This window comes from Ornithodoros turicata, chromosome 2, assembly GCF_037126465.1.
Source record: "Ornithodoros turicata isolate Travis chromosome 2, ASM3712646v1, whole genome shotgun sequence".
Classification (NCBI taxonomy): domain Eukaryota; kingdom Metazoa; phylum Arthropoda; class Arachnida; order Ixodida; family Argasidae; genus Ornithodoros; species Ornithodoros turicata.
In genome coordinates this window covers 128,111,335-128,133,269 of record NC_088202.1, presented here as the reverse complement: position 1 = coordinate 128,133,269, position 21,935 = coordinate 128,111,335, and the positions used below count along the sequence as shown (strand labels likewise).

At 46.6% G+C, this 21,935-nt stretch overlaps 1 protein-coding gene across 2 annotated transcripts; it reads right to left on the bottom strand.

Annotated features, from left to right (window-relative positions):
- Positions 1-2,772: 2,772 nt before the first annotated feature.
- LOC135384029 (uncharacterized) lies at positions 2,773-21,235 on the bottom strand. Of its 2 annotated transcripts, XM_064613277.1 has the most exons (9): positions 21,104-21,235; positions 17,660-17,749; positions 13,955-15,253; positions 9,309-9,356; positions 9,115-9,147; positions 8,997-9,032; positions 7,428-8,437; positions 5,144-5,225; positions 2,773-2,893 (listed from the first exon to the last, which is right to left on the bottom strand). In XM_064613277.1, exons 1-9 carry the CDS (start codon positions 21,156-21,158, stop codon positions 2,862-2,864), a joined length of 2,685 nt encoding a protein of 894 aa, XP_064469347.1. In that variant the 5' UTR covers positions 21,159-21,235; the 3' UTR covers positions 2,773-2,861. The 2 variants fall into 2 exon arrangements, with proteins under 2 accessions (XP_064469347.1, XP_064469348.1); XM_064613278.1 differs by lacking the exons at positions 8,997-9,032; positions 9,115-9,147; positions 9,309-9,356.
- Between the last annotated feature and the right edge of the window lie 700 nt (positions 21,236-21,935).

The window sequence follows — 21,935 nt, the reverse complement described above, 5'->3', positions numbered from 1 at the left end:
GCTAGACGCATCTACCATGAGACGGCTTGGGGCGTCGTGCCGGGGGTGGACTAGCATAGCAGCGTTCGCTAGGGCCTGCTTGATATTCGCAAAGGCGGCGTCAGCGGACTGCGACCAAGGGACGCTTGACGATGGCTTCGGGTTGTTGCGGAGCATGTCCGTGAGTGGCTGAATGATGGCGGCACATTTAGCAATGAACCGACGGTGAAAGTTCACCAAGCCAAGAAAGCGACGTAGTTGACGGATCGTCGTTGGCTTGGGGATATCGGTGATGGCCTTCACTTTATGCGCAAGAGGATGGATTCCGTCGGAGGACACGTGATGCCCGAGGAACTCGAGCTCGGAGACTCCAAAAGTGCACTTCTTGGCATTAACCACTAAGCCGTATGTCTGGAGACGGCTGAAAAGCTGCTGGAGGTGCTTCTCATGTTGTTCTTCGGTGGGACTGAAAACGAGAAGATCGTCTATATAGGCAATTACGAAGTCGAGGCCTCGGACAACTTCGCTGATAAAACGTTGAAACGTTTGAGCGGCGTTTCTTAGTCCGAAAGGCATTCGCACATACTCAAACAATCCAAAAGGCGTTGTAATTGCTGTCTTGGGTATGTCTTCAGGCTCGACTGGGATTTGGTGATACGCCTTTACTAGATCTATCTTTGAAAAAGTAGTGGCACCGGCAAGGCGTTCCGCGAAGTCGTGGAGGTGTGGCAGCGGGTATCTGTCGGGGATTGTTCTTGCATTAAGAGCGCGGTAATCCCCGCAGGGCCGCCAGTCGTTGGGCTCCTTTTTGGGCACCATATGCAGCGGCGAAGCCCAGCTGCTAGATGACGGACGGATGATGCCCAGGTCCAACATATGTTCGAACTCACGACGAGCAATGGAAAGGCGTTCGCCAGATAGTCGTCGAAAGGTCGCCGTGATGGGAGGGCCTGTGGTCTCAATGCGGTGTGTAACATGATGCGCGGCTGGCGCTGAAAGATTGCAGGGCTTGAGCAGCTCGGGAAAGGAAGCCAATACATTTTCGTAGCGCGAACCGGGAATAAATGCACATATGCCGGTTGAGTTGATCGTCGAGATGCCAGCTTCAGTGGTTAATTTGGTGATGTTGTCTTTCAACTTTCGTTGCCTAATGCTGACATCAAGATGAAAATTATGTAAAAAGTCGGCTCCAATGATGGCCCGGTCGACTTCTGCCACCACGAAGAGCCAACGAAACGTCCTGCGCAAGCCGATGTCCAAAGTTAGTGAACGCAGTCCATATGTGCGGATCGTAGATTTGTTCGCAGCTTGAAGAGGGGGTGTGAGGCATTGACGAATTTTCCGATCGGAAGGCGTCGCCGGTATAACGCTCACCTGGGCCCCTGCGAGTCTGCGAGTCGGCCCTGCAGGGTTCGGCGAGTCGATCCAACGACACGTCGTCATTGCCAGCAAGGATCATCCTGACCTCGTGCGGAAGCCTATTCAGGAATAATTCCCGTAATATCGGTGCATGGTCGTCTGCGGAGTGTCCAAGCAGCTGCTTCATCCGGTGGAGAAGCTGCGACGGGCGACGGTCTCCTAGGTCCTCGGATATTAGGAGCTGCTGGATCCTGACGCGCTCCGATATCTCAGTACGAGATAGGATGGCGGATTTCAGGGTATCGTAAGCTCTATCTGCCTGCACCGTGGAGAGTACGTCGTCGATGTCGTCCACCAGGTCAGGAGGAATCAAGGGGAGTACCTCACAGTATTTAGTCATTTGACTTTGGATCCGGCGGGCGTGGAAGAGTGCCTCAACTTGACGGAACCAAGTTTTTGGGTTTTTGGTCCAAAAAGGCGGGAGGCGGACTTGCTGGACGGTTTGTAGGACAGCTGGGCCTGACGATACGTCGGAGGCTTCACCCTGACCGCTTAGGCCGCTCTGTGTCCCGGCGGTGTCCATGAGTCGGGTCACCAAGTTTGTGGATACCTAGCAGATAATAAGGAACATAGGTCCGTGCTGTGCACCTGCCAGGTAACAACTGGCCGGCGCGTTTATTGCGTCGTCGTCATCATGATTGCGTCCACAGAGGGCGCTACAGTTGTTTTGAATGTGGGTCTCTCTGTGAATGAACTGTGCTTCGTCTCGGTTGGTTTTAACTTCTGAGATCTCAGTGATGACGGCGGCTTCGACAGGATCAGTCGCGTTTTCAGTATAGAAAGAGAAAGCAACAGCAGTTTTTCTCTGTGAGAGTACGGTCCGCTGCTTTTCCATGGTATCTAACTGTTGCCAACTGCAAGCGTTGTGCAGGCACATGGATGGATACAACAGCGCTATAGACAACTGCTAGAATAATCGCGAATTCACCTATCAAGGCCCAAAAGGTTTGGGATGCTAGGCAATCCAACATGGTGTTTAAGAACTGTACGGTGGTCGCACTCCTCACAGGTAAGCCATGTAATGGTTCAATTTACTTAGGTATATCCGTTCAATGAGTGGGCGTGGCGTATACGTAAGTGACCGAAAGGACTAGCAGGATTCAGTCTGGAGGGCCGACCTCTGAGACTCTTCAGAAACATTCATTCATCTGCACTTTGAGGGAGGTGCATATTCGCACAATGTATCTTCCCTATTTCGGATGTACGGTGTCAGATTAATTAGCGAGCATTCCGAAACAAGTATGACCGGCCACAAATCGCTGGTACTTCATATGACACTGTGCTTTGGCAACAGCGTATTGCGCTATCTGAAATATATAGAGAATTTCCTTGGCGTTCGCTAGAGACCACGAAGGAAGCATGGCCAACTTATATCGCTACACATATAAAGTATTTATTAAAAATTCTGGAATCTCGCACTGTTGATTACATAAATCATCTTTTCTGCAAACACGTTCCTCATTTTACTTGTATCCTTGCGATCCTGATCGTGAACCTGCGCAGAAAACAAAATGCAATGAAGTCGCAGATAAAGAGCACATTTAACGCATGTGTCAAAGCTTTCGCGCTATAATGTGTCATTTATTTCCTGCGGTATACTTTGCTTGAACTGAATCAGCATGACTTACACGCTGTACGAGCTTCACCTAGGCCTCCATGTATTACAGCTGGCCTGAATGCTCCTAGGAAAAGGCTATTCGCTTACCGCCCACAGTGTCGCCACTGTGCCATGCGTCGCCCAGCGCGAGGAGCTCTTTGCGTCACCCCCTCCAAACATAGGCTCCTGATTTCCATACCACAGATGATACACGATGAATAATAATATCATACCACACGCAGAAAAAATAACACGTGCTCGCCGAGGGTTCCTCATTTCGTTTTTGCGTCATCACGCGATAGAGAAAGAGAGGAAGCGGCGATACAGGTGCGTTTCGTCGCCCGGTGTGGACTGCACCCTCGCACCCCCCTAGTGGCGCCATTGGACACATTGGCGTGGTCTACATGGTCCAAAAAGCTGTTAAGCAGACCGCGATTTGCTGCGAGACGCAGTTATAGCCCCCCTTCCCCACTTCCGCCCTGACAATTGCGTGCTGCAGTTTCTCCCAATGCGATTTAAAGTGTTGTGTACACCACTCCTGCGTAATTCGTTCACGCCGTGTTTATTATTTTTTTTTCGAGTACACGTTACACCTCACGAAAGTTGAGAAATTGACTTAGAATTCGAGTTTGAATTCACTGAAATGCTAGCCGCCGTCCTGCACGTTCTGTGTCACCAGGTGATCGTAGCAGACGACTTTAACCGTCGTCATCACACTTTTCTATGACATACGTGTATGAGTATTTATAGATATTCAATTTATTCCTAGAATCACATTCATCAAAATACGTGCTATTACTTAGCACTATTTTATTACTCTTAGACGTATTATGCCATTTTACAATTTGCGCCGTCCAACCACATCGCTACAATGCTGGACCACGTAGCAATCGCCGTTACGGTAAGCAAGTAAACTAAGTTCGGCACAAGTTTTCAGTGGGAGAATCGTCAGCGCCTCACGCCTGGTATAATACATGCTGCCATAGCCCTAACGTTACTCTTTCTCCCCTCGGCGCCCTCCTCACCTCAATGTAGCCTTCACTCAACAATTCAATATACAGGATCGAATACCGCGATACATAAAAGCTTGTGCTCCAACTGCAGAACACTGAGCACGTGCTCAAAGAATGTGAGAGCTACGAAACAGAGGCGAATACTTCGCATATAATGCATACTGCATATCAAAATTTGACGATGGATATTTCAACGCATGTGCGCGTTTCAGGCTTCTTTAAAGACGGAATGGCTTTCAACGAGGTCTGTCTCCCATCCTCCTATCTAGCTTTTGCCCGAAGTCCCCTACTTAAAGAGTTAATTAATGAGTTTTAAGTAATTAGTCATCTTGTTATTATATAATGCGACCAGCTACATATAGCCCCGCATACTTTCTTCGAAAGGATGTCCGCCTGTGTAACTCAACCACGAATACGACATCTATGCTGCTCTCATAGCTTTTATTTACAGCGACAGCCGTCAAGGGCTCAATTTTTGGAAGATCCTGTCCTGTACGTCGCATCGCCGAAAACCCAGCGAGATGACGCGAAGAAACGAGATAACAGCTAGATAGGACGAGATATTTTACGGCGGCAGCTTTTATCTCGTTTCTCGTTGATCACTTGCAACTTCGATGACTCCGACGGGATGGTAAGCGGAGCCACCGCCATCCTAAAACACATTGATTTTGACAAGGATCGTCTATACCGATGCGAGCGTAGTTTCACTTCGAAGGAGGCACCACGGTCACATGGACAGCTCTGTGACTGTCGTGAGTTGGATGCCATTGTAACTTGCGTCATGCCTCCCAGTTTTTTTTTTCTTTTTTTGTAAAAGTATCTGTAAAGGATAAAAAAGAAAAAGAAAGAAAAGAAAACGCCCTGAAGAAATAGGAGTTCTTCAAACATTGCCTTGCCTATATAGTTCTCACTACAGGAGAAATAGACATGACTGCTGGAAATAGTCCTATAAAGTATTTTGACCGTGCTTCAATGGACTTGCCGCGCATTGGTGTCCTGTAAGGGGTCTGTTCAGGCGAGTCGGTCTGATCAAAGAATGGCGCTAAATTTTGTATGTATTTGTAATTTTGGATGGGCCACTTTAGAGACTGGCGTGGAGGCCATTTAGGGGTCATCATTTAATGTGTGAACTCACATGTTGGGACGCGTCTGCAAGGCCCGGGCTCGTAGCAGTCGATCCTCACAAAGCAACGAGTTCCAGTGGGGCACTTTATATGCTGCAGAAGATAATGAGTGATGATGAGTTGGGAGTTAAAGAAAAATACAAAAATCACCAGTGATGAAGTTCCACTGACATACGTTTACTTCGGATCAGGTCCACACCTGTCATTCGAATATGTCACCGTTATAGGACATACTCGGGAGCGTGTGACTATGCCTTAGTGAATAGTATTGAATATGTATTTAAAGAGATTGAAACATTTATTTTACTGAAAAACAAGCTTTCGGACGGAGTCCGTCCTTCATCAGGTGCGATCTATTGCGTATTGCGTTGCTAAACCGTGCGCACAATTTTTTTTAATATGGAAAGGCAAAAAAGTGGCTGAATCTGTTGATGCTCTAAAATACTTTTTAAATTATTCACTACACGTACGCCTAGTATAGAAGTTGCATTGGATCAAGTATAAACAAAGCAAACAGTGTAGTGCGGCACTTTCCTTTTTGTTCAGTTCATGACCTGGTGACAGGCCTAGTCGTAGTCTTTTGATCATTGGAGTCCAACAAGACATTAAGATTATAAAACAAAGTATAGTTCACTTGCACGTCGTGCGTGACTCTCACTTCCGTGACCCGAGCTCACCGGCGCCATCTCGACACTGCTTCCTGACGCTATATGGAGACCACTGCGTTCACTTAATCGCGATATAGTGCACGCCAAAGATACTTTTCGGGGAAAATTAGGAAAATTCTTTCCAGGAGCAATACCACTCCGCTACCATAAGGCCGAATTCCAAGACCATAATCTAGGCCTTGTGACGCTGGGCTGTTTTACAAACAAGATTCAACGCGAATGGAAACTCCACCGAATCCTTTCGGAACGGAACTTTATTCACTTACTTCCTGCTATTTCTGGGAGATGGCGCCACGGTACTTTCATTTCCCTCCTGAAAGCGGAACACGAATGGAATTCCTGTTCGATATAACGGGGCAACATCTGGTGTCTTATATGCACGTCGATTATTCTGGTAATGCCACTTCTGCGATAGTGCTTTGACAACTAAGATGTGGCACATGCAAGTTAGCAAGCGGAAAGAAATGGATTGTGCGTAGTACGTTGTGATTGAAGTGAGCGCTGCTTGATTGTGTGCGTTATTTCAATACGTATAGTCATCACTCTTCATGTGCAGAATAACCCGAGCATATCAATATTGGAAGCAAAAGTGCTCGTAAACTGGAAGTATTTATTGGCAGTTGAGGTGCTGTAACAGCTGTATGCTGTGGCAAACATCACATACAGATGAAAGTTAACGATGAAAGTCACTGAAAAGGCTAGCCAGCTGTAACACACATCTTCTGGATTACCGGTCCAGGGCTCTACCAATTGAGCTAAGCTAACACACCTCCCCAGCGACTTCCAAGGGTTGTCAGCAGTTGCCGCTTGCGTCGATCCCGTCGTATGAATGTGTGTATGAGTGAGCAAGAAATGTAAAAGTGAAAGGAGGATGAGTGAGAGAGAGAGAGAGTGGCTGGTTTGTCCCTGCAGTTGACGCACCCTTGGAAGCCGCTGGGGAGGTGTGTTAGCTTAGCTCAATTGGTAGAGCCCTGGACCGGTAATCCAGAAGATGTGCGTTCGAGTCCTACAGCTGGCTAACCTTTTCAGTGGCTTTCATCTTTCATCGTTAATTTCTTAGGCAAATTGAGGCTTTGTATGTGTTTGTCCTTTCTATGTTGTTCCAGCCTCAGAACATCAGTTCTCTCATGATCTCATATAGAGTTACATTTCGAATCTGTACATGTACAATGGTCGTTCGAGGTTGACCGAGACTTTTGCTCGAGAAAAAAATCAGTGAGTAAACGTAACTGAATAACACTTTCGGAGGACTAAGTGCAATCCTACTCGGGTCAGCGGCAGGGTCAGCGGTACGTGCAAGATTAATTTTGCTACTCTTGTAAGCTCCCATGGAGAAATCAAGTTTCCTTCCAAATTATTATTCCTCCTACTATAACGTACTTTCGCTTTGTGTGTACCATGGGCCCCTTTATCATAGATGTGTTTGCTCTACTAGAAGTGGGGCACATTGGATACACAGTATCTGTTTGTTGATGGTGACACCAGTCCAGAGTAATGTTAAAGACTGAGCGGTGGTGGGTTCTTTTCTGCATGACTTTCCCTGCTACACAAATATTCCGCTCCACCATTTTCCGTATCATTAAAACGATTTGCGAATAACAATTCTCCTAATGTGAGAGATACGCACATTACACGGGGAAGAGTAGGCATCTCCTTGTTGTCCGTGCTCGTTTTGTCCAAGGGGAGCTCCCGACGGTGCTTGGTGTTGGGCATGCGGGTTTTCTGTTGAATATTCAACGTGGGGGATTGGAGGAGGTGGACCAGAGTACTGGCTGTGCTGGTGCGGGGCCGAAGGCTTGTAATGCGTTGACGGGGGGTTGTAGTGAATAGGCGAAATGTCGTGGTGGGTAGCTGAGGAAATATAGTGGGGAGACGATGGGTTGTGAACGGAAGCTGAAGGTGGTGGTGGTAAGGAATCGTAGTGCTGTACTGATGGTTTGTTGCTATGCGGTGGGTTATCGTGGTGTTGCAGTTGCGGGTTATAGTGGAGACCCGTGCTGTTGTGATTGGAAGGAAGGGAATTGTAATTATGAGGTGGGTGGTGGTAGTAAGGAGACGGTGGATGAGTGTCAGAAGGCGGATGGTTGTAGTGAGATGGTGATGGATTATACACGTGAGGCGGTGAATTGGCAGGAGGGTGATAGTAGGGAGATGACGAGGGGCTGTAATGAGGAGGCAGATGATCGTGGTGAGCTGGTGAGGGATTGTAATGGGGAGGTGATGGTTTATTGTTGGACGGTGACGGGTAGTGATTCGCTGGTGAGGGGTAGTAATGTGGAGGAGGCGGATGAGGAAGACCGGAAGGGGGATGGTCGTAGTGGGACGGTGAGGGATTGTAACTAGGGTGCGACGGTTTGTGTATAGAAGGTGGGGGATAGTATTGGGGTTGTGAGGGATTGTAGTGGGGAAGCGGTGGTATTTCGTTGGGAGTTGGGGGGTAGTAATGGGAGGCTGATGGATTGTAGTGCGGAGGTGGGACGTGATGGGGATGCGGGGGGTAATTCTGCGGCGGAGGGTAGTAGTGAGGCAGCGACGGAGGGTGGTAAGGTGGATTTGGTGGTGCAGGGTAGTAATACGGCGGACGATAATATGGGGGACGGTGTGGTGGTGGTGGTGGGTAGTGAGGTGGGCCTGGACCTAAACCACAAGGTAAGAAGAAACAAACACGTAAGTGACAGTGAAAATAACGTGCAATGCGGCAACGTATGCCATATGATAACATGTGCCACGGTGCAGCAGCACTGCAGAGTATTTACGACCAAAATACGGCCACAGAACCTCTTGAACTCAAACGAAATATAGTGCACACAGCAGCCAGTTGGTCGAAAATGCTTAGGGTTGCAATTGATTCATTCACACCTGCATCGACCTGCTTTTGAACGTTATATCTTTCTGCGTTAGTAGATTCATGACGTCCCCTGGCCTCCTGTGATAGACTACCAGGACATTTTAATAGGTGGTGTGTCAATGTCAGCATATTAGGATCAGGTAGGGATTCTTTACAATTAGTCAATGTTTTCTTTATAAAACATTGACTGGACCAATACGCAAGTGCGCCGACGGAAGAAAAGTGACCTACAAACAGCGGGAGGTCAAATTCACCGTATGCCTCGTGCTCTAGCACAATTTCTGTCGTGTCTGCAGCAGAAACATAGCAATCTTACGTTATAACAAGTTATAACAAAGTAAAGCTTACTGATGTACGGCGGCTGCGGGTATACGGCGGGGTTAGCTGAAAGAAAAGGGGACACATAAATTATATTTTTCTGAAAGGTGTGCGTCGTATGAGTATCGCTTTTGTACGTTCATCTTACGTGGTACGTGTGGCCCAACAGGATACACAGGACCTGCAAAAACCATACTTTATACATAAAAAATTCACAGTCCTTGTACAGATAAATTAAAGAAGGGACGGAAGATCTAGAGAGGTTAATTCTGAACAAGCCAACTCGGTTTGAAATAGCAAACGGGGGTTACCTTTTTCTGCTGTGTGGGATTGTGTACTTACCGGGATATATGGCACCAGGGGGATAATTCGGTAGCGGCGGAGGTGGCTCTAGAAATAAAAGGAAATGCAATGAAGCTAGGACGTTTTTCACTTCGAAGTTGCTGCAGAAACGAGCCGCAGCTTTTCTCTCGAAAAGAACAACGCGATGGATAGGCCTCTATGGGGGACACGTGTATACGCAACTTCAATTTTATTCTGGATGCTTAGGGTTGTGGACAGCTAGCTGTCGTTGTTGTGTTGGATCGAAGAAAAAATATGGCATAGAGGTGGTGGTTCCACTAATGTGGAACGGACTTCTATACGGAACACCGAAAAGGCTGACTTCAGAGGGCGCTCCGGGATGAAACGAGAGCAAAATGAAGTAGGAGTAAAGTAGAGCGAAAGCGCACGAAAAGGTGTGCGAGGCGTTTCAGTAACTTCTTGAGGAACTTGTTCCTTTGCTACGTAACTTTGACACTTGGGGACAAGCTCCGAGTTCCTTCTGTCCAATTCTGACGCGCAAATAACGCGAGCTGCTTCCTCCGTCTCTAATGAGACGACAGCTATGTGCGCGCCGATTGCACGAACATGGCGCCTGCGGCTCCGCTATACAATGTCGTTGCGCGATGAGCTTACACATTCAGTTTTGGCCGTGTATTCGGAGACTCGAGTGACGTTCATAGCGGCGAGTAATATATTTCTTATAGTGGAGGCTGTAGCAAAAATATCACACTTTGCGTGGTTCTACGAAATGTGCGCATATGACGGAACCTTATAAGTTATAACTTAATATTATATGACTTGATATATCTCAAAGGGGCACTGAACATCTCGCCGAACAATATCCAGTTATCACGCCGCATGAAAGAACGTGGATCATAACATCCAAATATGCAATTGGTTTACTTCTTAAGGAGCGCATTTACCAGGAAACGATGCCATTTAAAGTGCATTATCCGCGGGAGTCTCTCTTTATAATTGGAGCGAAACTACGTCACAATATTCCGACGTATAGCAGCGCCGCGTTCCAGGCACTGGAGATCGAGTACATTTCGGACTCCTAGCCAATAACGGTCCCCGATGAGATAAGCTGCTGCGTGCGGGGAGCACCAGTTGTGGGGACATCGCAGTGACCTCGTGAAGCAATACAGCACTGAGAACATAGTGCGCACATGAAATGGAACTTTGCGGACTTCTGGTATTGTTTGAACCAGTGGCGTAGCCACGGGGGGGCTAGGGGGGGCCCGAGCCCCCCCTACCTGCCACGGACCGACCCACATAAATCGTGCAAATCCGAGAACATAATATATATGGGGGGGGGGGGGACCAGTGTGACGATCGCGAAAGTTCTTGCAGTCCATGGCGTCTATCTAAGAAGCACTCTCGAGTAGTTTTCAAAGTATGAGCTTTTCAAAATACTTCCAATCTCGTGACACCACCTCATTGGTCATGACAGCCTATACATGTAATCGTACTGTGAACGTCTAAATCAACTATTTTCGTTCCTTTTTTTAATCCTCAGTTTGCAGTGTGCACAAGTATGTGTGTGTTGTCGATACAGGATCAGCGGGGGGGGGGGGGCGAGTTTTCGTATCGAGCCCCCCCTACCTTGGAGGTCTGGCTACGCCACTGGCTTGAACTGCTTATCTTGGTGATCTCAACTAGACACATGTTTCCAGCTCAGCTCAATTCCCGATATTGGACGAAATTAGTGTATAAGCGTCCCCTACTTTGGCTAGTTGATTGCGCGCCATGTCAAAGTGATGTGTGGCTATTGTCGGCAGGGCGGGGCATGAGCACGGAAGAGATCAGTGAATATTGCGTTGGTTTGGGGGCATTATGTTCTTTCTTGCGCCAATATTTTTGGAAAGCGTTCACCGTCGGCAACACAACACTGTAAAAAAAGTACCTTGTATATTTGTTTAGTGCCCCTTTAAAATTCTGATGCCTGTTTTGTTCTCTGTTGAAGAAGTTTTTACGACATCAAAATCATAAAACGCCAACCTAAGGAAGGACATAAAGGCATGACATCTTTCATCATATGGACGTTGGTATTTTGACGTACCAAACTACGTCTTGAGCCTCCGCTGTGATATCAGGATCTGGACTATAATTATACAGAGGTCAAGAACTAAAGAGCACATGTAAAGTAGGAAGTAACTTGAAAGTAACTTGTTACGTTAACAAAGCAACTCGGGAAGTTGGAGTTTGTTTTCGTAATTTGTAATTTCGTTAGCAACTTAGTTACATTTTTACAAGAGTAACTTAACTAGCGTCAAGCTTCTTATGTCATGTCACCTGTCACACGGGCATTTCGATCCTTCTCGAATCCGATCTGAATTGAACTTCCCGAGCACGCTCGAGTTTTGACGCTGCTACACGGCCACTTTCAATGCGCATTGAATGGTTGACCTGTGCAAATGAATAAACGGAACTCATTAATTTCGCGTTTCCTATATAACAGCGATATTAGTGGTAATTTATCGTATACCGATGTAAGCATCATTTGTAGCTTCGCGCGCATGTCCGTCTTAAGTTATGACAGTTCACCGGGGTCGAGGATGCAAATGGCGGCCGTCGAGCAGTCTTGAAATTCTCAATCCTGTTATGGGAACTGTCTTGAGTCAAGCAGGATCAAAGTTCGATCCTGCTTGGAAGCGGCGGTGTAGCACCATCCGATCTGCATTGGGTTCAAGCAGGTTCGGTCGAGCAGGATCGAAAATGCCCGTGTGACAGGGGTATAACTTTTAAAGGTGCAAGGAATCGATTGTTCGAAACCCCGGTGAATTCATCAAGCGATCTAAAAAAGTAGCCATGGAGCGGCGAAATCTTGGAGGCGCGAGGGGGGCTTGATTTGCAACTGAAAGTTTGTCTTCAAGGTCCAACATAACTAAAAAAGCGCTTGAGGCATGGACATAGAAGTAGAAAGGACAGGGGCTCACCGTACTGGCAACTGAATAATTTTAACAGATAATGATAAAGAAATTAGGATCGATGCGCATAAACCAGCCTTCTACAGCTCCACATGACAAGGTGTTCACGTTTTTAGACAAGCCTTACGTGTACTACAGACTGCCATAATTCATGTGCACGTGAGTTGATATAAACCAATAAACTTTCTGGAGCCTCGTAGCACGAGAAAAGAATGACGACTTGAACGTATCATTACCACCAGAGTATTTGGTAGAGATGGAACGATTCCAGAATTTCCCGAACGCGAATCCAAGGAAGGTTCTGCGGATCCTCGAATTTTTCGAATCCTTTCTTAAAAAAAAAAATGTTTAGAGAGCCAGTGGTATAGAAAACACTTCTACTGAAAAGTGTTTTGAAGCAGGTTTTGACATATTTGTTTAATGAGAAACAAATGAAATTAAAACTTTCAGGAGAAAACGCACCCATATACTACTTCTTAAATGTAATTTATTATCAACTACAGGAAATACGAGGAAACACTCGTACATAAACTCTCGTGTTTGAAAGAAACAATCAAAAGCAAGACCATGTTACTTTTAAACTTGTAGCGTCGGAGCTTTATGATGTGGTTCTGGCGCGTCCCGAATCAGGCTAATCAGGTTTTCTGCGGATTCTGGAGGCGCCAGTCTTAAAAAGAAACTAACGAACGTGATCGGAGGATTCGAAAGATTCGATTCGCCGTTTTGGGCACTGGGATTCGGATCAGGTCAACCATGCTTTCGGTAGACGCCGGAGGCGCGAGTTTGAAAAGGAAACAAACAAACGTGGTTGGTAGATTCGAAGGATTCGATTATCCGGTTTGGTCACTGGGATTCAGATCAGTCCGGTCAGGCCAATCGGGCTTTCGGTGGACTCTGGAAGCGCTAATTTTAAAAAGAAACAAAGAAACACGGTTGATTATTCGAAAGATTCGATTCGTCGTTTTGGCCACTGGGATTCGGATCAGGCCAATCAGGCTTTCGGCAGACACCGGAGGCGCCTATTTTAAAAAGAAACAAACGAACGTGGTTGGTAGGTTCGAAAGATTCGATTCGCCGTTTTGGGCACTGGGATTCGCAATCTCAAATCCCTACCAAGGATTCGAGGATTCGCAGGTTCGGTTGGCCCATCCCTAGTATTTTGTGAACAAGCATTGCATGCCAAGCCACCTGTGATGCGAACTCATGTAGAGTGTCGAATTAGATTTTTTTTTTGCTGGGTTATCGGTAGACCTATCCTACGGTACCACTCCAGGTGGAAATGGTTTGCAATCCCAAGTGGTTATGAAACCTTTTCCCACTTGAAACCACTTTGAACCACGTTGTACGTAAGTGTTTAGAGTGGAAAAGGTTTCATAAACCACTTCGGATTGCAGACCATTTCCACCAAGGTGGGTGGGGGGGATATGTTTATTGAAAAAAAAAAAACGAGGAATGGTTAGTCAGGCAGAGACCGACTTGCTAAAAATCCTGCTTCCTTTCATAAAAAGAAAACGAAAAGAAAGAAAGAAAACTAAAAAAAGAGAGAAAAGAAACACGCACATACACACAGAGAGATACACAAAAAGGCCTTAGAGGCTGGTCGAGAGGCCGGTGGCACCAGGCCACCTCACCACCAGGGACGCCTCATGGTGCCTTATATAGCACACTACAGTCTTCCATATCACCTACCATTCACCTGCTATTCACTTTTGCCACAATCTGTACATTGCATACCTGGGTATACCGGCGGCGGAGGACGTGGTGGATGTTCTGTTGGATCTAAAGGGTGCACCGTAGTAACCTCGTCGTCACCTCGACCGCCTTCATCGTCGTCCGTTGTGTTACTGGCCGGTGTCGTTGTCTCATTGTCGTGCCTCGTAGTAGTTGGGTTACCACTTGGCGTTGATGTGGCATGGTGTCCGTCGTCGGAGCTGTCCTCAGTAGATATATGTGGCGCGCCCGAGTACGTGGTTTGTCGGAGAGTTGTTGACGTGGGAATTACGCTGGACGATTCAGTAGTTGAAAGGTAAGGAACTGTCGTCTGGCCATCCTGTGTCGTAACCTCTTCCGTCGTGGTTTGCACTTGTGTAGTAGTTATCGTTCCAGAGGAAGTTGTCTCCCGTGGCGTTGTTCGAGATGAAGTCATCTCAGATGTCGAGGGGTAGGTTGTAGGCTCTTCACTGCCCTTTCTTGTAGAGGGTTGATCGGTGGTTGTGGGAGACGGTGTACTTGTTGGCTTCACGTCGATTGTGGTGCTCGTTGTCTTAGGGTTTTCAGTTGTGCTGGTTGATTGCGTAACGTCACTTACTCGAGCGGTGGTCGTCTGAGACATCGGAGTGTTTGGGGGAGTGGTACTTGTGGTGCCACTCATTGTGGTTGAAGGGGCGCGAGTACTAGCATCAGACGGACCACCTGTCTCTGCAGCGGTTGAAGTACTTGAAAGATGGGATGTCGTTGCACTTTGTGTAGTAGTTTCGGTTCTTGTTGTCTTAGGGTTTTCAGTAGTTCTGGTGTTCTGAGACATTGCAGTTGTACTTATTGTGCCACTCGTCGTGGTTGAAGGGGGACGAGTACTAGCGTCAGACGGACCACCCGTCTCTGGAGCGGTTGAAGTACTTGACAGGTCGGATGTCGTTGCACTTTGTGTAGTAGTTTCGGTGCTTGTTGTCTTAGGGTTTTCAGTAGTTCTGGTGTTCTGAGACATTGCAGTTGTACTTATTGTGCCACTCGTCGTGATTGAAGGGGGACGGGTACTGGCACCAGACGAACCACCTGTTGTTGAAGCTGCGGTTGAATCACTTGCAAGATCGGATTTCGTCGCACTTGGTGTAGTGGTTCCAGTTGACGATGTCTGCGACGTTCCGCCTGCAGTTGATGTTCCCGCTAATATGGGATTGATATCTGAGCGTGGCTCGTCTCTTCCACTTGGTGTCACAGATGCGGCTTCTGCTTTATTTATGTGACTTGTGGTAGTATCGGTCATCTCTGTGGTACCTCCAGCAGCGGTGAAGCTCTCTGCCCTCTCACTGAGCACTGGAGTAGAAGAGGAAAGGCGGCTCACGCTTGTTGCAGTATCTTGAAACACTGAACGTTTCTTTCTCTTGCCGTTCTGAGCCAAGGCTGCTTGTGCTGCCTTTATAGATGCCTCGTCCATTATGTCAAGGAAGTCTTTAATGATTTTGTTATTCTTACTGTCCATTATAAAGTATGGAACATGGCCATACTTGGCGATAAAATCGATCACATATTTACTGAATCTGCGTTTAACTTCTGCGTACGTGTGCCAGGGAAACGGTTCAGGCAATGGTCGTGGACTCTTGACATGTGTCTTCCACACTGCTTTGTGCGAAGGAACAGTATTTGACAATTAGTACTCTTTTGTGTGGCACTCCGATAAGTAAACGCATAATACATGGCACGATTCCCTTTATCTTTCTTTATCTGTCTTTCACCCTTCTCTTTATTAGCGCCAATATTTTCTTGCTCACGTCCCATACGTGCAGCTTACAAAACGTTCCTATGGCAATAACGTGTGGTGCCTTTTGCTGCAAGGCATCCAGCGTTACTACAAAAGAAAAGCTTTTAGTATAATCGCCATTAGAAAGCATACATCATATATATATATATATATATATATGACCACGTGACCATATATGACCACGTGACCTTCCGACGCCACTTGCTCAAACGTCGCCCGCCTACGCATTGCTGACGAAGGCCCAATAAGGCCGAAACAGCTGTCCAATGCTGGTGTGGCGATGTTTGGGACTTATAAACATATGTTCAACGTGCAGCCAAAGAGCGTATGCTATTTTTCTTCATTTAATACTTTACTGGCTTCGCACTGGGCTTTCAGAGGTGAGTCACTCACCCTGACGGGAGGACATCACGTCCCACGTGACCTTCCGACGCCACTTGCTCAAACGTCGCCCGCCTACGCATTGCTGACGAAGGCCCAATAAGGCCGAAACAGCTGTCCAATGCTGGTGTGGCGATGTTTGGGACTTATAAACATATATATATATATATATATATTATGTATTACACTATTTGTAAGGAAGTTCTCACCAAACGAGAACAGTGTTATATAAGAGGGCTTCCTCACGGTCTGAGGAAGAGCTCGCTAAAACGTTCGTGCGTGTTTTGCCAAAAAATCCTCCATGCATTTTTTTAAAAATAATGCAGCACGGATAATTCCGCTGATATCGTAAAGAAAATTTACCGTAGTTGATAAATTTCTGAGTAGGCGCTTCATTGAAGCCATCAAGAATTTCTGATGACCTCGAGCAGCTTTCAAAATTAAATCGTAGACAACGGCTTCCAACTCGATCTTTTGCGCGGCCAAGAGCAATGTCAGCGAGAAACTTTGGCCGCAACGTTAAACAGACTCACGCTTTCGTGATATACCAACGGAAACAGCACTATTGTCAGACAAAAATTTAGGTACGATACACCATTTGCACCAAATACACCAAACGCCAAAATACAGCCTATAGATGTGCCGAAACAAGTTATTGCTTTTTTTGCACCCATCCATAAGGATATCACGCGAGCATACACTGTACAGCTATGTCTCCCAACCGTTGGTTGTGTTGCGTGTTAAATGCTGCGAATTTCAAAATAACATACGTACGACGACGATGGCATACCTTGAGCTTGAGGGAACGAGGACACATGAAGAAGTAGACATTAGACAGACTGTCTACTTCTTCGTGTGCCCTCTCGTTCCCTCAAGCTGAAGGTATGCCACCGTCGTCGAACCTTCACCAGCTCGCTTGCCTGCTCACCCTTATTTCAACTAACATACGTAATTCGGGAGGGTGATGAGAAATTAATCGTGGTAATGACGTGAACAGCCCCCTCGAAATCAGCGTCAAGCAAGGAACCAATAAAGGGACTACAGTGACAACGGGATTTGCAGCGTACTACAGTTGGTATAATATAGCTAATTGCAATGAGAAAGAAACGCTGTCAGAAAAGAAAAAAAGTACAGGGAAGCAAAAGTATTTACCGACGCGAGATACTAGGGACATGAATAACATTGCATTGCAGGCGTGATGAGACGCATTACCAAGTCGCATTACGCAGGGTAGCCTAAGCGAATAAGAGATATGCAAATGGTACCTACGTGGGAATCAGGAAACCGCGTATTACTACTTCTATGAATTAGCAAATGAATACATGCATTATTACACTATGGCGCCCAAAGTGCGCTCTAATGAAGACGGAGTGGATGTTATCTTGCATGGCCTCCGTATACCCTTTCATTTGTTTGTTACATTTGTTCTATAAACAAAAACGTTGAATGTTGGTCGGTATGTCAGAAATGTTAAACCAACGTTCTTCGAATAGACTGTGACGCGCCTCTTGTTATACATCGTTGTGGACCTTGGGTTAGAGCATGAAATCGAGCATGTTAGAGCATGAAAGCTTTTGTACCAGGCGGGACTGCCGCTCCAGCTCTCGAGAGACGCTCTTCCTCCTCATAATCATTGTCGAACGCCTCCTGCGGTGAGCCAACAACAGCCTCTGTAACGATACCAAAAGAAAAGTTAATTTATTTCATTTATGCACACCGCAAATTTCGCTCTAGTTTGGAAGTACTAGTATAAGAGAAAGAGAACAACAAGGCGAAAACAAAATGAAGTGGTAACGCTACACCCCATCCCATCGTCATGCCTCTAGCTGTTGTTGTTGTTGTTGTCCTAAACCAGATGGAGTTCACTTGAAGCCATGATTGAAGCGGACAGCATTTCATTGAGTCTGCGGAGATCATGTATAAACGGGGACGCCACAAGTGGCACAGAAACACAAGTAACGAAGCGGACACGGGAGATCTCATAAGACACACGGAGAGTTCGCTTGTTCCTCTAGAACGGGGGTGATCCCATGCAAAATGTGGGTAGTTGGGACAATACTTCCATATCTTTCTTCATAACCAACCATCAAACGAACGAGCAAAATGGAACGTTTGTTTCACGCTACATAGTTGGATCACTGCTTAAGGTAACATTACACAAAATTTGTGTTCTTCGGCCTCGAAAGTAGCCAATTTCCCTTGTATAGTCAATTCTGTGCAGTGTGCAATTGTAGAGGCAGTGGTATGCAGGCCTCATATCGCATAAAATGAGCTGAGCTCCTCTCAGGTAATCGTACCACCAGGGGCGTCGGAAGTCCCTCACGGCAGGGGAGGCGAGCCCTAACCTCAGCCAGAGGAGCCATTGATGTGCTTATTAGAAACGACTCGTCCATGCAATCCGATGACTGTGTTGGTCGTAACAAATATGCGACGGCCACCTCGCGTTCTTGATTACCTTGAGGCAAAAAAGAAATTCGCGTTTGAGCAACACGAACTGAAATATTGGTTGATCGTTTCACCAAGTGCGATAAGACAAATAGAAGTAAGCGAGCGGTAGCGTGTTCCTTTATTTTTTATTTTTGCTGTCGTCGAAAGCGCAACCGTGTCAATTGGTGTCATTATTGTTGCACTAAAAAGGTTCTGCCGAGTGTTGTGGTCATGGCTCAGGCAAAGACAGTAGATATGTTACATGAATAATCAAGCACACCAGCGGAACTGCTTAAAGACTCCTTGGCGCAGGATAAGACTTTCCATTTCTAGCCTCTTCTGTTTCCCGGCGTTGATCAAAAGCAACTCGATGTCCTTCGCTGCAGCGGAATCTGCGTTTTCATGTATCGTCTAAGCAAGGCTACTGAAATGGCGTGTCGCTACTTCTCGCGCAGCAGGTCCGCACATACAGTATCATATAGGGTAATTGGGTGGATAGTACTGCTCGCGACACGCTTGTCTGAAATCAGCACCCCCCTGTGGTTTATCCAGGTGCTCAAATCTCCAGGTGTTGCAAGGTCATTTATTTTGAGTAATAAACACGTGCAGCATATGGTATTTCTTTAATACAATATTGGAACAACATTTCCGATGGCAACCAAGGAAATATCAACTGCACAACTACTGGAAGGCGATTCCAGACAACCATGTCGCAAGCAGTACCTATTCGGGCGTTCATTTTCACTCAGCGCGGTAACTGAGCTGAAAGCAAGTGTGTCTCGGACGACACGTACAGATGGAAAATGGCGTTCCCGGACCCTCAAATCGACAGTTCAGGGGGGACAGGACCCTCGGACCGAAAACTCAGGGGGAGACGGCCCCCTCTTCCGCCCTCTCCCGACGCCCCTGCGTACCACGGATGTCGTACTGTCACTTGATCTTGATCTGGACTTGAGCATGTGTGATACACCGCGACAAATTAGTAATAACATCTCCAGAATCTGCATTTTCAGAAAGAATGACATGACCAGGATCCTGAATATGTCGATGTGATTTAACTTCCAAGCGCAACATGACTAGCCTTAGTGGCCACTGCCTAGCCAAGGAAAAAGCTACGATAATTCGTGTCTTTACGTCGCGAGAGAACTGTGATCGTGACTGACACCACAGCGCCGGGTCGGTATATTAATTTTAGCCAACAGAGTTTTTTTAAGTCTTCCAACGTGTGGTGGAGAGCGGAAACGCGCGCCGTTGCTAGGCGACAGACGCCAGAGCTGACGGTGACGTCACTTGCCCTTGGAGAATCCGAAACTACGAGGTTTTGTGGGTTCCTTCGAAAATTCGTGTAAGCACGTAATGTTCACTGACGGCATTTATATTCGTACCAAGTCTTACCAAGCGAGGTTCATTGATAAATGCCCTTTGGAAGTTGACACGTTTCACGCTTGATGGCGTTACGCGCATATTTGATGACCTTTGGTTTCGATGATCATTGAAGACTGCCCACGTGACAGGGGCGAGCGCTCAATTATGACCCCAATGGAATTGGGGGTCACAACTGCGCATGCCCAGAACCCAAACCAGTGCTTTGGATTTTGGTGACGCACGCTACTTTACAACAATAGCGTGGGTACGCAAACTCGCCTCAAAGTGAACCTACGTCGCCCTTGAGCTGCGCAACATATGTCGCGAAAGAGCTAGACCCACGGAAAAGAACGGTAAAAAGAAGGGCACATCGTTTAGCATAATATAGAGTCAATCATGACATTTGGGACCAAAACTTTTTTTTATTTCTGTGTTAGCGCCGCGAAGCAACTATGGCTATGGCCGGCGTACAGATGTGGGCACATGGAGAGAGGACAAGAGGAAGGAGTGGGGGACAGGGGGGACCAAAACTTGCGCACGCAAAATGAATACTGCGGCTACCGCTTAATAGTGCTTTTCTTGGTGTATTTGATAAACAAAAAAAAAAAAAAAGGCGGTATAAAGTTGCCGGTGTTAAGTAAATCAAAGAGTGATATTAAACGGCATGAGCAACTTATTTATTTACACATGGCAAACAAGACTTTCGTGCACGAGACTGCACCTCTTCAGGTTACAAAATTATGAACATGTGCCTGTACCACGTTCATGTTCATAATTTTGTAACCTGAAGAGGTGCAGTCTCGTGCACGAAAGTCTTGTTTACCATGTGTAAATAAATAAGTTGCTCCTACCGTTTAATATCACTATTTGTATTTTATGCAGTAAACAGTGGCTGAAGGTTGCGATATCGTCTGTGTTGTTGAGCGTGTTATGCGTCGCTTCATTTAAGAGTGCTGCTACAAATTCTCGGTAGGGAAACCCCATTCAAAAAACTCTCGCGTTGCTTTCGTTTGCGTCCGGCGTATGCCCCGTTTATTGGGTGCGCTAAAATTGCGCCCCGTTCTAAGTCTCACTATTATGAACGATCTTAATCTCACGTATGTACCCCTCAACCACGCGTACATACTATCAATAATTTTATGAGGATAATTAGGTGAATGGAATTTCACAGTTCGAAGAGTGATGCGAGGCATTTTTTTCTTCAAGAACGGCAAGCACGGAGACTGACTTACTTGAGAAGATGAGCGTGCAGCAAATGTATAACAGCAGTCTCGACCCCTGAGGCATTGTGGGGCCAGGCAAACGCACATCTGGTCACTGCCGGCACCTGTTGTGGCTAATGTAGTCTGACCAAGCGCAGTGTTACACTGACGTCCGTTGCGCACTCGGAGAAGAGGCATCGGGTTTCGGGATACCGTTTAAGTTAACATATGGGTTTCCGCTTCCCGCATAGATGGATAGTCAGGTTTCTGGTCGGGCTGTACAGGTTTGAAACAGCAAACGTGCGTATAAACAAAGAGTTGCAACGCATGCTGTCAATATTCACGAAGGCGATGTTGTGGATTGGATTGGAGAACGAAAGAAAAGAAAGAATGAAAGACGTATTGCGGACATGACGTGAATGTTTCACTGTGTGTCACACGACAACAGTAACAGGAAACACACATACGGGAGCTTCTGTCAAACTCGCGCACGCAACGATAAGCTTACATGACTTAACCCGCGGTGCGGGCTTCCGGCAAGGTGAAACTTGACAAGAAAGGGCTTCGGCACTAACCTGCAAGTCGAGAAACGAAGCCACGAAGGAGACAGCGAAACAAAAATAAAAGTAAAATAAAAATACCGATACGACCACAGAAGGCCGAGCGATTTCGAGCGCCGGCTGTTAGCCACTTTTGTTGATGCTGAGGAGAATTTTGACACTTGCAGCTAAATGTCGCAACACTTGCCATGTCGGTCTGTAAACCTCTTTTTAAAATGTTTGTGATATATTTGTAGAAGGGTGATTAACACTGGTCAGAGTTTTCGATGTGTTTCAAACTAATTTCTTCATTACAGTATATA